Source organism: Capricornis sumatraensis, chromosome 10 (assembly GCF_032405125.1).
Source record: "Capricornis sumatraensis isolate serow.1 chromosome 10, serow.2, whole genome shotgun sequence".
Classification (NCBI taxonomy): domain Eukaryota; kingdom Metazoa; phylum Chordata; class Mammalia; order Artiodactyla; family Bovidae; genus Capricornis; species Capricornis sumatraensis.
In genome coordinates this window covers 43,712,577-43,724,437 of record NC_091078.1, presented here as the reverse complement: position 1 = coordinate 43,724,437, position 11,861 = coordinate 43,712,577, and the positions used below count along the sequence as shown (strand labels likewise).

Below are 11,861 nucleotides of genomic sequence, written 5' to 3'. Positions count from 1 at the left end.
TATAAAGTAGTATCTGATTGTTCTTTTATTTTGCATCTATCCGATGACTAAAAACATTGAGCACTTTTTCATATGCTTATCATTTTTTCCAATTGTGGTAAAAACATATAACCTTAAATTTAGCATTTTAAATATCTGTAAGTGTACAGTTCTGCACATTATATACATTCACATTGTTGTGTAACCATCACCACCATCCATCCACAGAAACTTTTCATCTCCCCAAGCTGAAATTCTGTTCCTATTAAATGATAATTCTCCATTCCCCTCTCCCCAGTCCCTGACAGTCACCATTCTACATTCTATGAGTTTGACTCCTCTAGGGACATCCTATAAGCAGAATAGGACAGTATTTGTTCTTTCGTGACTGGCTTACTTCTCTTAACATAATGTCTTCAGGCTCATCCATGCTGTAGGGTCAGAATCTCTTTCCCTTTTAAGAGTAAACAATATCCCATTGTACATATACACCACATTTTGTTCACCTAGTCTTCTGTTAACAGACACGGGCCACTTCTACCTTTTGCCTATTGGGAATAATGCTGCAATGAATATGGGTGTGTAAATAACTCCGAATCCCTGGCTTTTATTTCTTTGGAGTATATATTCAGAAGTAGAATTGCCATGTCTGATGGTAATTCTAACATTAATTTTTTTAGAAATTGCTATAACATTTTCCATAGTGGCCATACCATTTTACATTATCATTAGCAATGCATGAGAATTCTAATTTCTCCATATTCTTGCCAGTACTTGTTATTTTGTTCTATTTGTTACAATAGCCATTGTAATGAGCATGATTATATGCTTATTTTATCATCCATTTATATGTTCTTTTGTGAAGTGTCTGTTAAAAATATTTTGCCCGTTTTATTGCATTTTAGTCTTTGTTATTGAATTTTAGATTTTTATATAGGCTGGACACCAATCCTTTGTCAGATACATGTTTTCCTAGTGAGTGGTTTGAATGTTCATTTTCTTAGTGGTATTATTTGATGAATAACTATTTTAATTTTGGTGAAGCCCAATCTGTCAATTCTTCAGAGTGAGAGGAGAGAAAAAATGGAATTGAGGCAATATTTGAAGAAACACAGGCTGAAAATTTCCCAAACCTGTTGAAAGACAGGAATCCACATATTCAAAAGCTCAGGATAAGTAAAAAGAAACCTACCTTTAGGTACAACATAGAGAAACTGCAGAATATCAAAGACAAAGAGAAAAAAAATTAAGCTGGAATGTGAGGCAAGGGAAATGCAGATTCCCTCAAAGAAGGTCTAGACTAACTGCTGACTTTTCACCAAAATGACGGCACTTGGAGGGCAGAGAAATGTCATCTTCATTACAACAAAGACACAACCATTATCCTGAAATTCTATATTAGGAAAAAAGTGTCTTTTAAAAATGAGGGTGAAATAAGAACATAAGTAAACAAGCAAACAAATACTGAAATATTTTGCAACCAACACTTTATCATGAAAGGAAATTCCAAAGACTGTGTTAGGAAGAAGAAATGAGTAGAAAAAATTATTGATATACAAGGTAACCTCAACTTTATAAAACAATTACAGTCTTTGAGAAGGTTAAAACCATGACTGATGTATGATAAATAATCATACATAGGGGTTTATAAACATAGAATAAAATATGTGACAAGTCAGAAAGAAAGCAAATAGATGAATTAGCAGCCCTGTGTCGCTTCCCTGGTAGTTCAGCTGGTAAAGAATCCACCTTCAATCAAGGAGACTCTGGTTCGATTCCTAAGTTAGGAAAATCCCCTGGAAAAGGGATAGGCTACCCACTCCAGTATTCTTGGGCTTCCCTGGTGGCTCAGCTGGTAAAGAATCTGCCTGCAATACAGGACACCTTGGTTCAATCCCTGGGTTGGGAAGATCTGCTGGAGAAGGGAATGGCTACTCACTCCAGAATTCTGTCCTAGAAAATTCCATGGACTATTCCATGGGGTTGCAAAGAGTCAGACATGACTGAGCAACTTTCTCACCCTCACAAAGAGGGTAAAGATATTGATTAATTTTTAGATTTTTAACAGGGTGGGCTAATGTAAAATGATAGCTTTAATCCTAAATATGCCAGTAATCACATTAAAGATAAATGAACAAAGTGTCTGAATTAAAAGACAAAATTGCAGTCTAGAAAAACTATTCAACCTTATGCTATTTATAAGAAATATATATAAAATATAAGGATAATAAAATAAAATATGAGGGTACATCAAAATTGAAAATGAATAGTTTAAAAAAGAAAATAATAGAGTCAGGAGTTACAAAAGTCTTTGCTCTGCTACTTTTATTAATCTATAAACTTAATTTATAAACTGTTTATAAATTTGGGCAAGTCACTGAGTCTTGAGACCTTACTGTTACCATTTACAAAAGCAGAATAATAATCCCTGTCCTAGCTACCTTAAAAGATAAAATGAGCTAATGTGTTTGAAAGTTCTTCATGCAGCACCAGATACAATATTAACATAAGTGACGCATAGACTAATGAAATGAAATGTTAATGGTAACCTCGTCTATAGTGTTGCCCCTATTGTGGGCTGGACTGTGTCATCACCACCCCAAATTCATATGCTGAAATCCTAACCCCCAGGATCTCAGAATGTGACTGTATTTGGAGACAGGGTATTTTAGTTTTTTCAGAATCTTATATTATGAGGAAGTGTGGACACCCCCATGGTGAGAGGGAAGAGGCTTCTGGAAGCCAAGGAGAGAGACCTCAAAAGGAGAAAGCTCAGCTTAGATTTGGGGTTCTAGCACTCAGAACTCTGGGGGAAACATAATAATTCCTATTGTTTTAAGCCACCTAGTGTTTGGTAACTTAGTACAGGTCCTGTAAAGGAAATTAGGAAGGATGGGGTGGACAAGGATCCAGGGTTACTGTGGCCCCCTTGGCTCATGATGTAGAGTGACCACTACTCCTGAGGCCAGCTCCTCTGGTTCAGTGACCAGAACTCTCTACATGGGAATAATGCTCAGGAAACCCCAGTGATTGTCATGTGAAAGGCAATTCTGATTCCACGGGCACCTCTGAGAAATACAACATCTCTTTGGCACATTTCACAGTCTTTCTTTCACATGGTCACCACCCCCAGAAACTGTTTATCATCAGTGCTACTGAACTGCAGTCTGACGCTCATCATCGAAAGCTAATATTTCAGAGGCAAGTGTTATTAGAAAGGAAAGCTTGCTTTATCCTGGAGGCCTGCGACCTGCAGAGAAAGCACACTCATATCCAAAGGCCAGTTCCCCCCTGCCAATCAGATGGCAAGGGCTTTGAAAGGGGAGCTTCAGGGATCCACAGGCAGAGGGAGAGGTTATTAGGTTGGTGCAAAAGCAATTGCAGTTTTGGACCTTGAATTTTAAATCATTATAACTAGGCTCAAACACATCTTTATTAATCAAAACCATTACAATCAACACATTTTTTCCAACAAGAAACATTTGTTTATTCCTGTAGCATAAAAATCTGAGTCTTGGGATTCGATGAACTCTTAGAAAGCATTTTCTGCCTCCTTCTGGTTGTGGAAGTGTTTTCCCTGCAAAAAGTTTCTGAGATGCTTGAAGATGTAAGTAGTTGGCTGGCGAGAAGTGAGCGAATATGGCAGATGAGGCAAGACTTTGTAGCCCAATTTGTTCAACTTTTGAAGCGTTGGTTGTAAAATGTACGGTTGGGTGGAAAAGAATCGGGCCCTTTCTGTTTAACAATGCTGGCTGCAGGCATTGCAGTTTTCAGTGCATCTCATTGATTTCCTGAGCATACTTCTCAGGTGTAATGGTTTCACTGGGATTCAGAAAGCTGTAGTGGGTCAGATCAGCAGTAGTAGACCAGCTGATCCACTACTGATACTGGTCTGCTGATCCAGTGTCACAGTGGGTCAGCTCCAGCGGATCAGCAGATAACCAAATAGTGATTATGATCGCTTTTATGGTGCAAAAAGGGTTTGGCTTTGGGAAGTGCTTTGAAGCTTCTCAGTCCAGTCACTGAGCTAGTCAATGCTGGTTGTCATATAAAATCCACTTTTCATTGCACATCACAATCCAAATGAGAAATGGTTCATTGTTGTTCTGCAGGATAAGAGAAGATGACACTTCAAAATGATGATTTTTTTTTTTTGATTTATAGTCAGCTCCTGAGGCATCCACTTATTGAAATTTTTCACCTTTCCAATTTGCTTCAAATGCCAAATGGTCAAATGGTCAATGTTGAGTTTTTCGGCACCTTCTCATGTAGTTGTTAGAGGATCAGCTTCAACGATGGCTCTCAACTGTTGTTTGTCAACTTTCAATGGCTGGCCATTGTGCTCATCTTCAAGGCTCTCATCTTTGCAAAACTTCTTGAACCACTGTACATTTGTTAGCAGTTCCTGGGCCAAATGCACTGTTGATATTGCAAGTCGTCTCTCCTGCTTTATGATCCATTTTGAACTCAAATAAGAAAATCATTCAAATTTTCTTTTTGTCTAACATCACTTCCATAGTCTAAAATACATATAAAATAAAACAAAGTAGTAAGTCATTAGCAAAAAACATAGAGCAAGAAATGCACATTAAGATGGTATGTAACATAACTGCATTTATTTAAGGATGTATTCCAATATTAGATAGCAAATTTCAACAATGCCAAGCTGCAATTACTTTTGCACCAATCTAATACATGCAGAAACAGCACGACAGAGCCAGATAGTCATCTTGAAATCAGTCACGCAGTGGTCTGATCAGTGTCATCTTGATTGTTTTCAGCACAGTTCATCTTTGGTTCCAGGGTTGATTTGTACCCGATTCTTGGAATTGTGGCAGCTTATGTCATAGCTACAGTCTGGTCATCACGTAGTTAACTTCTTCCACCTTCTGGGACAGCTCACAGAACATGGGTCAGAATATTACCTATAATCCTAAGGAAGACCTATAGTCTTTGACTTTGTTTAATGAGTCCAGAAAAACATCTATTTCTGCTTTATTGACTAAAGCCCTTGACTGTGAGGATCACAATAAACTGTGGAAAATTCTTAAAGAGATGGGAATACCAAACCACCTGACCTGCCTCTTGAGAAACCTATATGCAGGTCAGGGAGCAACAGTTAGAACTGGACATGGAACAACAGACTGGTTCCAAATAGGAAAAGGAGTACGTCAAGGCTGCATATTGTCACCCTGCTTTATTTAACTTATATGCAGAGTACATCATGAGAAATGCTGGGCTGGAAGAAACACAAGCTGGAATCAAGATTGCCAGGAGAAATATCAGTAACCTCAGATATGCAGATGACATTACCCTTATGGCAGAAAGTGAAGAGGAACTAAAAAGCTTCTTGATGAAAGTGAAAGAGGAGAGTGAAAAAGTTGGCTTAAAGCTCAGCATTCAGAAAACGAAGATCATGGCATCTGGTCCCATCACTTCATGGGAAATAGATGGGGAAACAGTGGAAACAGGGGCAGACTTTATTTTTTGGGGCTCCCAAATCACTGCAGATGGTGACTGCAGCCATGAAATTAAGACGCTTACTCCTTGGAAGGAAAGTTATGACCAACCTAGACAGCATATTCAAAAGCAGAGACATTACTTTGCCAACAAACGTCCATCTAGTCAAGGCTATGGTTTTTCCAGTGGTCATGTATGGATGTGAGAGTTGGAATATGAAGAAAGCTGAGTGCCGAAGAATTGATGCTTTTGAACTATGGTGTTGGAGAAGACTTGAGAGTCCCTTGGACTGCAAGGAGATACAACCAGTCCATTCTAAAGGAGATCAGTCCTCGGTGTTCTTTGGAAGGAATGATGCTAAAGCTGAAACTCCAGTACTTTGGCCACCTCATGTGAAGAGTTGACTCATTGGAAAAGACTCTGATGCTTGGAGGGATTGGGGGCAGGCAGAGAAGGGGACAACAGAGGATGAGATGGCTGAATGGCATCACTGACTCGATGGACATGAGTTTGAGTGAATTCCAGGAGTTGGTGATGGACAGGGAGGCCTGGTGTGCTGCAATTCATGGGGTCACAAAGAGTCGGACACGACTGAGTGACTGAACTGATCTGAATGATTATTATTATACCATCCTGTTTGACTACCTTCTTTGCTTCTGCAATTTCTCACTTCTCTGATTAAATTTATTCTTTGACTGAAGTTTTTTCTACAGACAAGAGGCAGGCAGATAACATGTGGTGGAGAGGGCAGTGTCTGTTATAGGAAGACTCCATAGGGTCCTGCTGTGTTTCATCAGGATAAGCCATTAAGACACTGACCAGCAGAGGCTGGGTCAAGCAAGAGACTCAGGACTCTGCACCCAGCAACAGAGCCACCCGATATGAGGGGCCCTTGCTGCCCATTCATGTTGGCTAACCTCTAGCTGCTTTTGCCACCCTATGCCAGTTCCAGAAGTTGCAGCCCTGGGCCTGCTTGGAGGAGTGGCTCTGATTGTAGGTGACAAGGATGCAAGTGGACCCAGAGCCCTGGGAATCACCATGCTGCCCACCTCAACAGAGTGCCAGCAAAGCAAATCTTTTCAGCTTCTCTCTGAGCTGCAGCCCAGACACAGAGCATCGGCTTGTGGAAACTCCCCAAATGAACTGTGACATATCAACAGTGCTAAAGGGGATAACTTCCAAGTACCAGGGAGAGAGAAAATAGAAATGACAAATGAGGCAAGACAGAAAAGGAGAAAAGCATGCAGGTGGGCTGGCCACATGAGTGCCCTCAGAGGCAGGGCTGGTCTATGGCCTGAGCCCTCTCTGCCTTCTGTCCTCAGGGCAGAGGTACTGCTGGTTGAGAGGTGGCCGTACTCTATGTCCTTCTCCAGTACAATGAGGGATGTTTCCCCACAAGAATCTATATTTGGAACCATCCAGCCTGTCAGAGGACAATGCTGCATGGGAGGGAAGCCAGCCTGCTGGTGGTGAGAGCGAAGCAGTCAGAAGTCCACCGCATCCAGTGGTCATGCTCCAGGGTAGCCTCCCTGTTTCCTGCCAGCTCCTCCAGCAAGTCTTATGGTGATCCAAGGCAAGGCATCGGTGCCCTGTGGTGGCGGGGCAGTGACAGCAAACTCCCAGGAGGGAACCACATCTTAGCAGGAGGGAACCACACCTTGCACATAGTAGATGGGCAGTAAAATATTGCATGAATCCCCTTATGGGTTCTGTCATATCTGGGGGCAATTCAGGAATTAATGCATCTAGGAGGTACCCTGACAGTCCACGGTCTAATTATATTAATAACTTCCAATGGTTTAAGTTATGAAGCCTAGGTGTACTCCAATCCCAGATTCTTCTATTTTTTCCCACTCAGTCTAATTCTGCTTTTCAATCCTGACCCTCTCTTTGCATTTTCTTCTTTGTCTCTTGTTTCTTCAACTGAGCGCCAGTAAAATAGATTTGGTGTGAATAAAAATTGTGGCAATTTATTTTGATAGAGGAAAATGACTGCAGTTAGATCCCTGATAGACTTACCAAGTCTAAGGAGACACACCATACGTGATCATTGGAAAGTTTTTTTGTTGCTTTCAATTCTCTCACAGGTCCAAAACTTGGAGCTCTGAGATGGCTTCTCAGTGGGAAATCAGCCATAACACTATTCCGTCTAGTGTGAGTACACTGTTGCTGCACAGCGGCTTCTCCCCGCTTCCTATTGCAAACACACTTCGTGCTGCTGGAAATAGTTATTTCTCTCCTCTCCCAGCACAGAGATGTGTATGTGTTCTATTCACAGTAGGCATGTGCATTTTACATGTATAGTGTTATACATATATATAGATGTTTAGTGGATAAGTTGTGTCTGACTCTTTCTGGGGCCCCACGGGACTGTAGCCCACCAGGCAACTCTGTCCATAGGATTTTCCAGGCAAGAATACTGGGGTGGGTTGTCATTTCCTTCTCCAGGGGATCTTCTTCTTGACCCAGGGCGCTAACCCTTGTCTCCTGAATTACAGGCAGATTCTTTACTCCTGAGCCACAAGGGAAGGCTGTCCCACCCAGGGCATATATATAATGTATTTACTACTCCACACCAGAAATCTTCGCTCAGGTCTAATATAGGTAACACAATTTACCAAATAACTATAATCACAAACTACTTGAGAGAAGGAAAGATACAGAACACTAATGAAATATGTGATGCTTATTTCTTTTTAAAGAAGTACCAGAAAAGGAAAGGTCATTTGGCACACTTCCAGTGAAACCACACAATTTCTAAATTTTGTACATCCTTTCAGAAGAAAACTGTCAAAGATGAGGCAGGAGGAAAACTTCTGTCAGTCGCTTGATGATTATGATCAGAGCAGAAATGGGTCATTACTGCCTTAAATTTCTTACTAAAATTCTAATTAAGAGACCTGGGTTTTGGTTTAAAAAAAAAAAAAGATTTAAACTGCCAGTTAGCTGACTCATGTAATTCTGATATTTTTCAGTACAAGTTGGTTTCCAATGAAAGACTAGAATTTAGCCCATTTTTAAACCTTTGTCCACCCCGGGTAGATAGATGGTTTTCAATGGATTTGGTATCATATACTTGTTTTATTAAAATCCTAAGTTCTACTGAATGACTGGTTCTCTTGGTATCTGGGTTTGACAGTATTCCTACTTTGGAAGCTTCCGTGATTCCTGAAGCTTCTCAGTGGGCCATAAAAGGAGAGAATAAACGTGCAAAGGTGGCATATGATATAGCTGTATTGTTAATTCTTATAAACATATTTCTGAATGAGTGTATCACCTTCTTTGAGTCAAAATCTATTTCATTTAGGAAACACTTTTCCTGGGAATTTTGACTAGGAAACATTAGACTACTTTAAAATGTAGAGGTGCTCTGTTCTCTCATAGAAATACAAGCTGGTCCTTTGTGTTGTGCCTTTCAGACTTTGCCGGAGTGGAGTAGGGTTGCTTCCTCTCCGTTGCTCGCCTTTGCTCAGCACTGTCTCCGCTCCCTTCCCTGAAGGCATTTCCTCGCTGGCCCGCCCCCAGCGCCTGTCCCCGCTGAGGCCGCGCTGTCCTTCTTTTGGAGCGTTCACTTGGTCCTTTCTCGCCTCCTCCCACCTCTGGGCGCGGCTCCTTCCCCTCCCCACTCTGGAAAGGGCGCTTCGTCACCCAGACGAAGCAAAGGCCTTCCCGAGAAGTGGTTATCTTCGCTTAACAAAGGAGAGCTGGTTCCTCAAATGCAGAACGCACACCTTTCAGTTTAGATCTCAGATGCAAGAGGGAACCCGGCTTCAGTAAGGCCACGCTCGCCGCGGGTGGAGCGGGAGTGCGCTTTTCGCTCGGGACCCCGGGCCAGCACCACGGTCAGCGCCCTGCCTGAAGCGCGCCCTGGCCACCCGAGCGCCGCCCCGGCGCCTCCGGCAGATAGCCCTGCACAGGGGACACGCCGGAGGTCAAGTCGGGCCACGGCGCGGGTGCCAGTCTGAGGAATAGATCTGAGCCAGAGGGGAGGGCCGTGAGCTGCGGAAGACTTAACTCAAGGCCTTGTAAGGCCTGCACTCATTTAGAGTATTGTGAAAAGTGACGGAGGAAGACGGAGTCCCTTTTACTCCCCTACCCCCACAGCTCCCCGCCCCCGCAAATAAACACAACAGACAACTTTACGCAGCAAAACAGAACGGCTGAGTTTAATGCTTCAAGTTTTCCATTTCCTTCCACAGGGCTTCGTTTTAAAAATAACAAAATGAGGTAAACAATGTATGTACACATTATAAACAGTGTGTCAGTTTGCGGCAGCGGCAACGCTGATGGTTGGAGAGCAGCTGCCGCGCGGTGGCTCGAGGTCAGCCGCCTGCGCCGCGAGCAGATTCGTCGTCCTGGGGAGAAGTCGCGGCTGTCGGAGAGGCGTCTAGAAGCATTTGCGGTGGACGATGGAGGGGCCGGCCTCGTCGTACTCCTGCTTGGTGATCCACATCTGCTGGAAGGTGGACAGCGAAGCCAGGATGGAGCCACCGATCCACACGGAATACTTGCGCTCAGGTGGGGCGATGATCTGTAAGACAGTAAGGACCTGTCAGGTGCGCGGTCGCGGCCGGGAGCCCCTCACAGGCCGGGGCTTGGGCGAGGGCGCCACCCACCTTGATCTTCATGGTGCTGGGGGCCAGGGCGGTGATCTCCTTCTGCATGCGGTCGGCGATGCCCGGGTACATGGTGGTGCCCCCAGACATGACGTTGTTGGCGTACAGGTCCTTCCGGATGTCGATGTCGCACTTCATGATGCTGTTGTAGGTGGTCTCATGGATGCCCGCCGATTCCATGCCTGGGGGCCACGGAGGGGAACGTGAGACAGAGGGCGGGAGGCCCGGGGGGCCCGCGGGGCTGGCGCGGGCTGGACGGCGGCTGCGCGGGGCTCACCAATGAATGAGGGCTGGAAGAGCGTCTCTGGGCAGCGGAAGCGCTCGTTGCCGATGGTGATGACCTGACCGTCGGGCAACTCGTAGCTCTTCTCCAGGGAGGAGGAGGAGGCGGCGGTGGCCATTTCGTTCTCAAAGTCCAAGGCCACGTAGCACAGCTTCTCCTTGATGTCGCGCACGATCTCGCGCTCAGCTGCGGGGAGCGGGGCGGGAGAGGAGCCCTCAGCGCGGGGTCCCGGGGACAGCGCACAGTCTGCCGGCCCACCCGCCTGGGGAGCCCGGGGCGCCGCGCACCTGTGGTCACGAAGGAGTAGCCACGCTCGGTGAGGATCTTCATAAGGTAGTCGGTGAGATCGCGGCCAGCCAGGTCCAGACGCATGATGGCGTGCGGCAGCGCGTAGCCCTCATAGATGGGCACATTGTGGGTGACGCCGTCGCCGGAGTCGAGCACAATACCTGCGCGAGGGTAGAGTCGGAGATGAGCGGCTGCGCTCTGCTAGGCGCTCGGGGAGGGGCGAGGCGCTCGGGGAGAGGGGCGGGGGCTCCCGGGCTCTCACCGGTGGTACGGCCGGAGGCGTAAAGCGACAGCACTGCCTGGATGGCCACGTACATGGCCGGAACGTTGAAGGTCTCAAACATGATCTGGGTCATCTTCTCGCGGTTAGCCTTGGGGTTGAGGGGGGCCTCGGTGAGCAGGGTGGGGTGCTCCTCGGGGGCCACACGGAGCTCGTTGTAGAAGGTGTGGTGCCAGATCTTCTCCATGTCGTCCCAGTTGGTGATGATGCCGTGCTCAATGGGGTACTTGAGAGTCAAGATACCCCTCTTGCTCTGCGCCTCGTCTCCCACGTAGGAATCTTTCTGCCCCATGCCCACCATGACGCCCTGCGGAGCGGATATACCAAGCTCTCATTACCGAGATTCGCAGTGGAGCGGGGCTAGGCCGCGTGGGGACCCGGCCTGGCTCCCTCCGGGAACTGGCAGCCTGACCTGGTGACGAGGGCGGCCCACGATGGACGGGAACACGGCCCTAGGGGCGTCGTCGCCGGCGAAGCCGGCTTTCACCAGGCCAGAGCCATTGTCGCACACGAGGGCGGTGGTCTCGTCTTCGTCACACATGGTATCTGGTTTCTGCAAGGACAGGAATGCCATGGAGACGCTCAGTGTTTCAGGCACGAGGCCCCGCTGGCTGGAGCGCCCTCCCTCCCGGGGGACCTATGGACACCTCGAGCCTCCAGCCCCCGGCCCGGCGCCATCCTGCCGGGGAAGCAGTCACAGCCGCGCGGGCGGAGCTTCGCTGCTGGGGGCTCTACTGCGAGGAGACCGCAGAGAGCGTTTCTCCACCTGGGAACTCAGGACACACGGACCCGAGAGCTCTCTGCCTTCGCTGCAGGCACCGCCCTCTCCGCCCCTCCCTGGCATCGCATGGGGGTCAAGGTCCGCGAACCCTGATTGCTGGGCCACTGTGAGGGTGGAAGGAGACGCCGTGGAAAGGGCGTGGGTACTCCACCAGGGCACGAATGGCTTATTTTG

General features: G+C 46.3%; 1 protein-coding gene across 4 annotated transcripts; it reads right to left on the bottom strand.

Annotated features, from left to right (window-relative positions):
• Positions 1-9,826: 9,826 nt before the first annotated feature.
• Positions 9,827-11,447, bottom strand: ACTA1 (actin alpha 1, skeletal muscle). 4 transcript variants are annotated; one of them, XM_068981685.1, is made up of 7 exons: positions 11,319-11,447; positions 11,087-11,213; positions 10,889-10,975; positions 10,626-10,787; positions 10,333-10,524; positions 10,056-10,237; positions 9,827-9,970 (listed from the first exon to the last, which is right to left on the bottom strand). In XM_068981685.1, exons 1-7 carry the CDS (start codon positions 11,445-11,447, stop codon positions 9,827-9,829), a joined length of 1,023 nt encoding a protein of 340 aa, XP_068837786.1. The 4 variants fall into 4 exon arrangements, with proteins under 4 accessions (XP_068837786.1, XP_068837785.1, XP_068837787.1 ...); XM_068981684.1 differs by having other exon boundaries at positions 10,889-11,213; XM_068981686.1 differs by lacking the exon at positions 11,087-11,213 and having other exon boundaries at positions 10,889-11,084.
• Positions 11,448-11,861: the final 414 nt, after the last annotated feature.

Bases quoted from the DNA above. Each gene is read 5' to 3' on its own strand.
- ACTA1 (XM_068981684.1), bottom strand. From the start codon at position 11,447: ATGTGTGACGAAGACGAGACCACCGCCCTCGTGTGCGACAATGGCTCT. The intron at 10,788-10,888 runs GTGAGAGCCCGG...ACCCTCGCGCAG, and splicing joins CGCCTCCGGCCGTACCACCG to GTATTGTGCTCGACTCCGGC. The intron at 10,238-10,332 runs GTGAGCCCCGCG...CGTGGCCCCCAG, and splicing joins CTTCCAGCCCTCATTCATTG to GCATGGAATCGGCGGGCATC.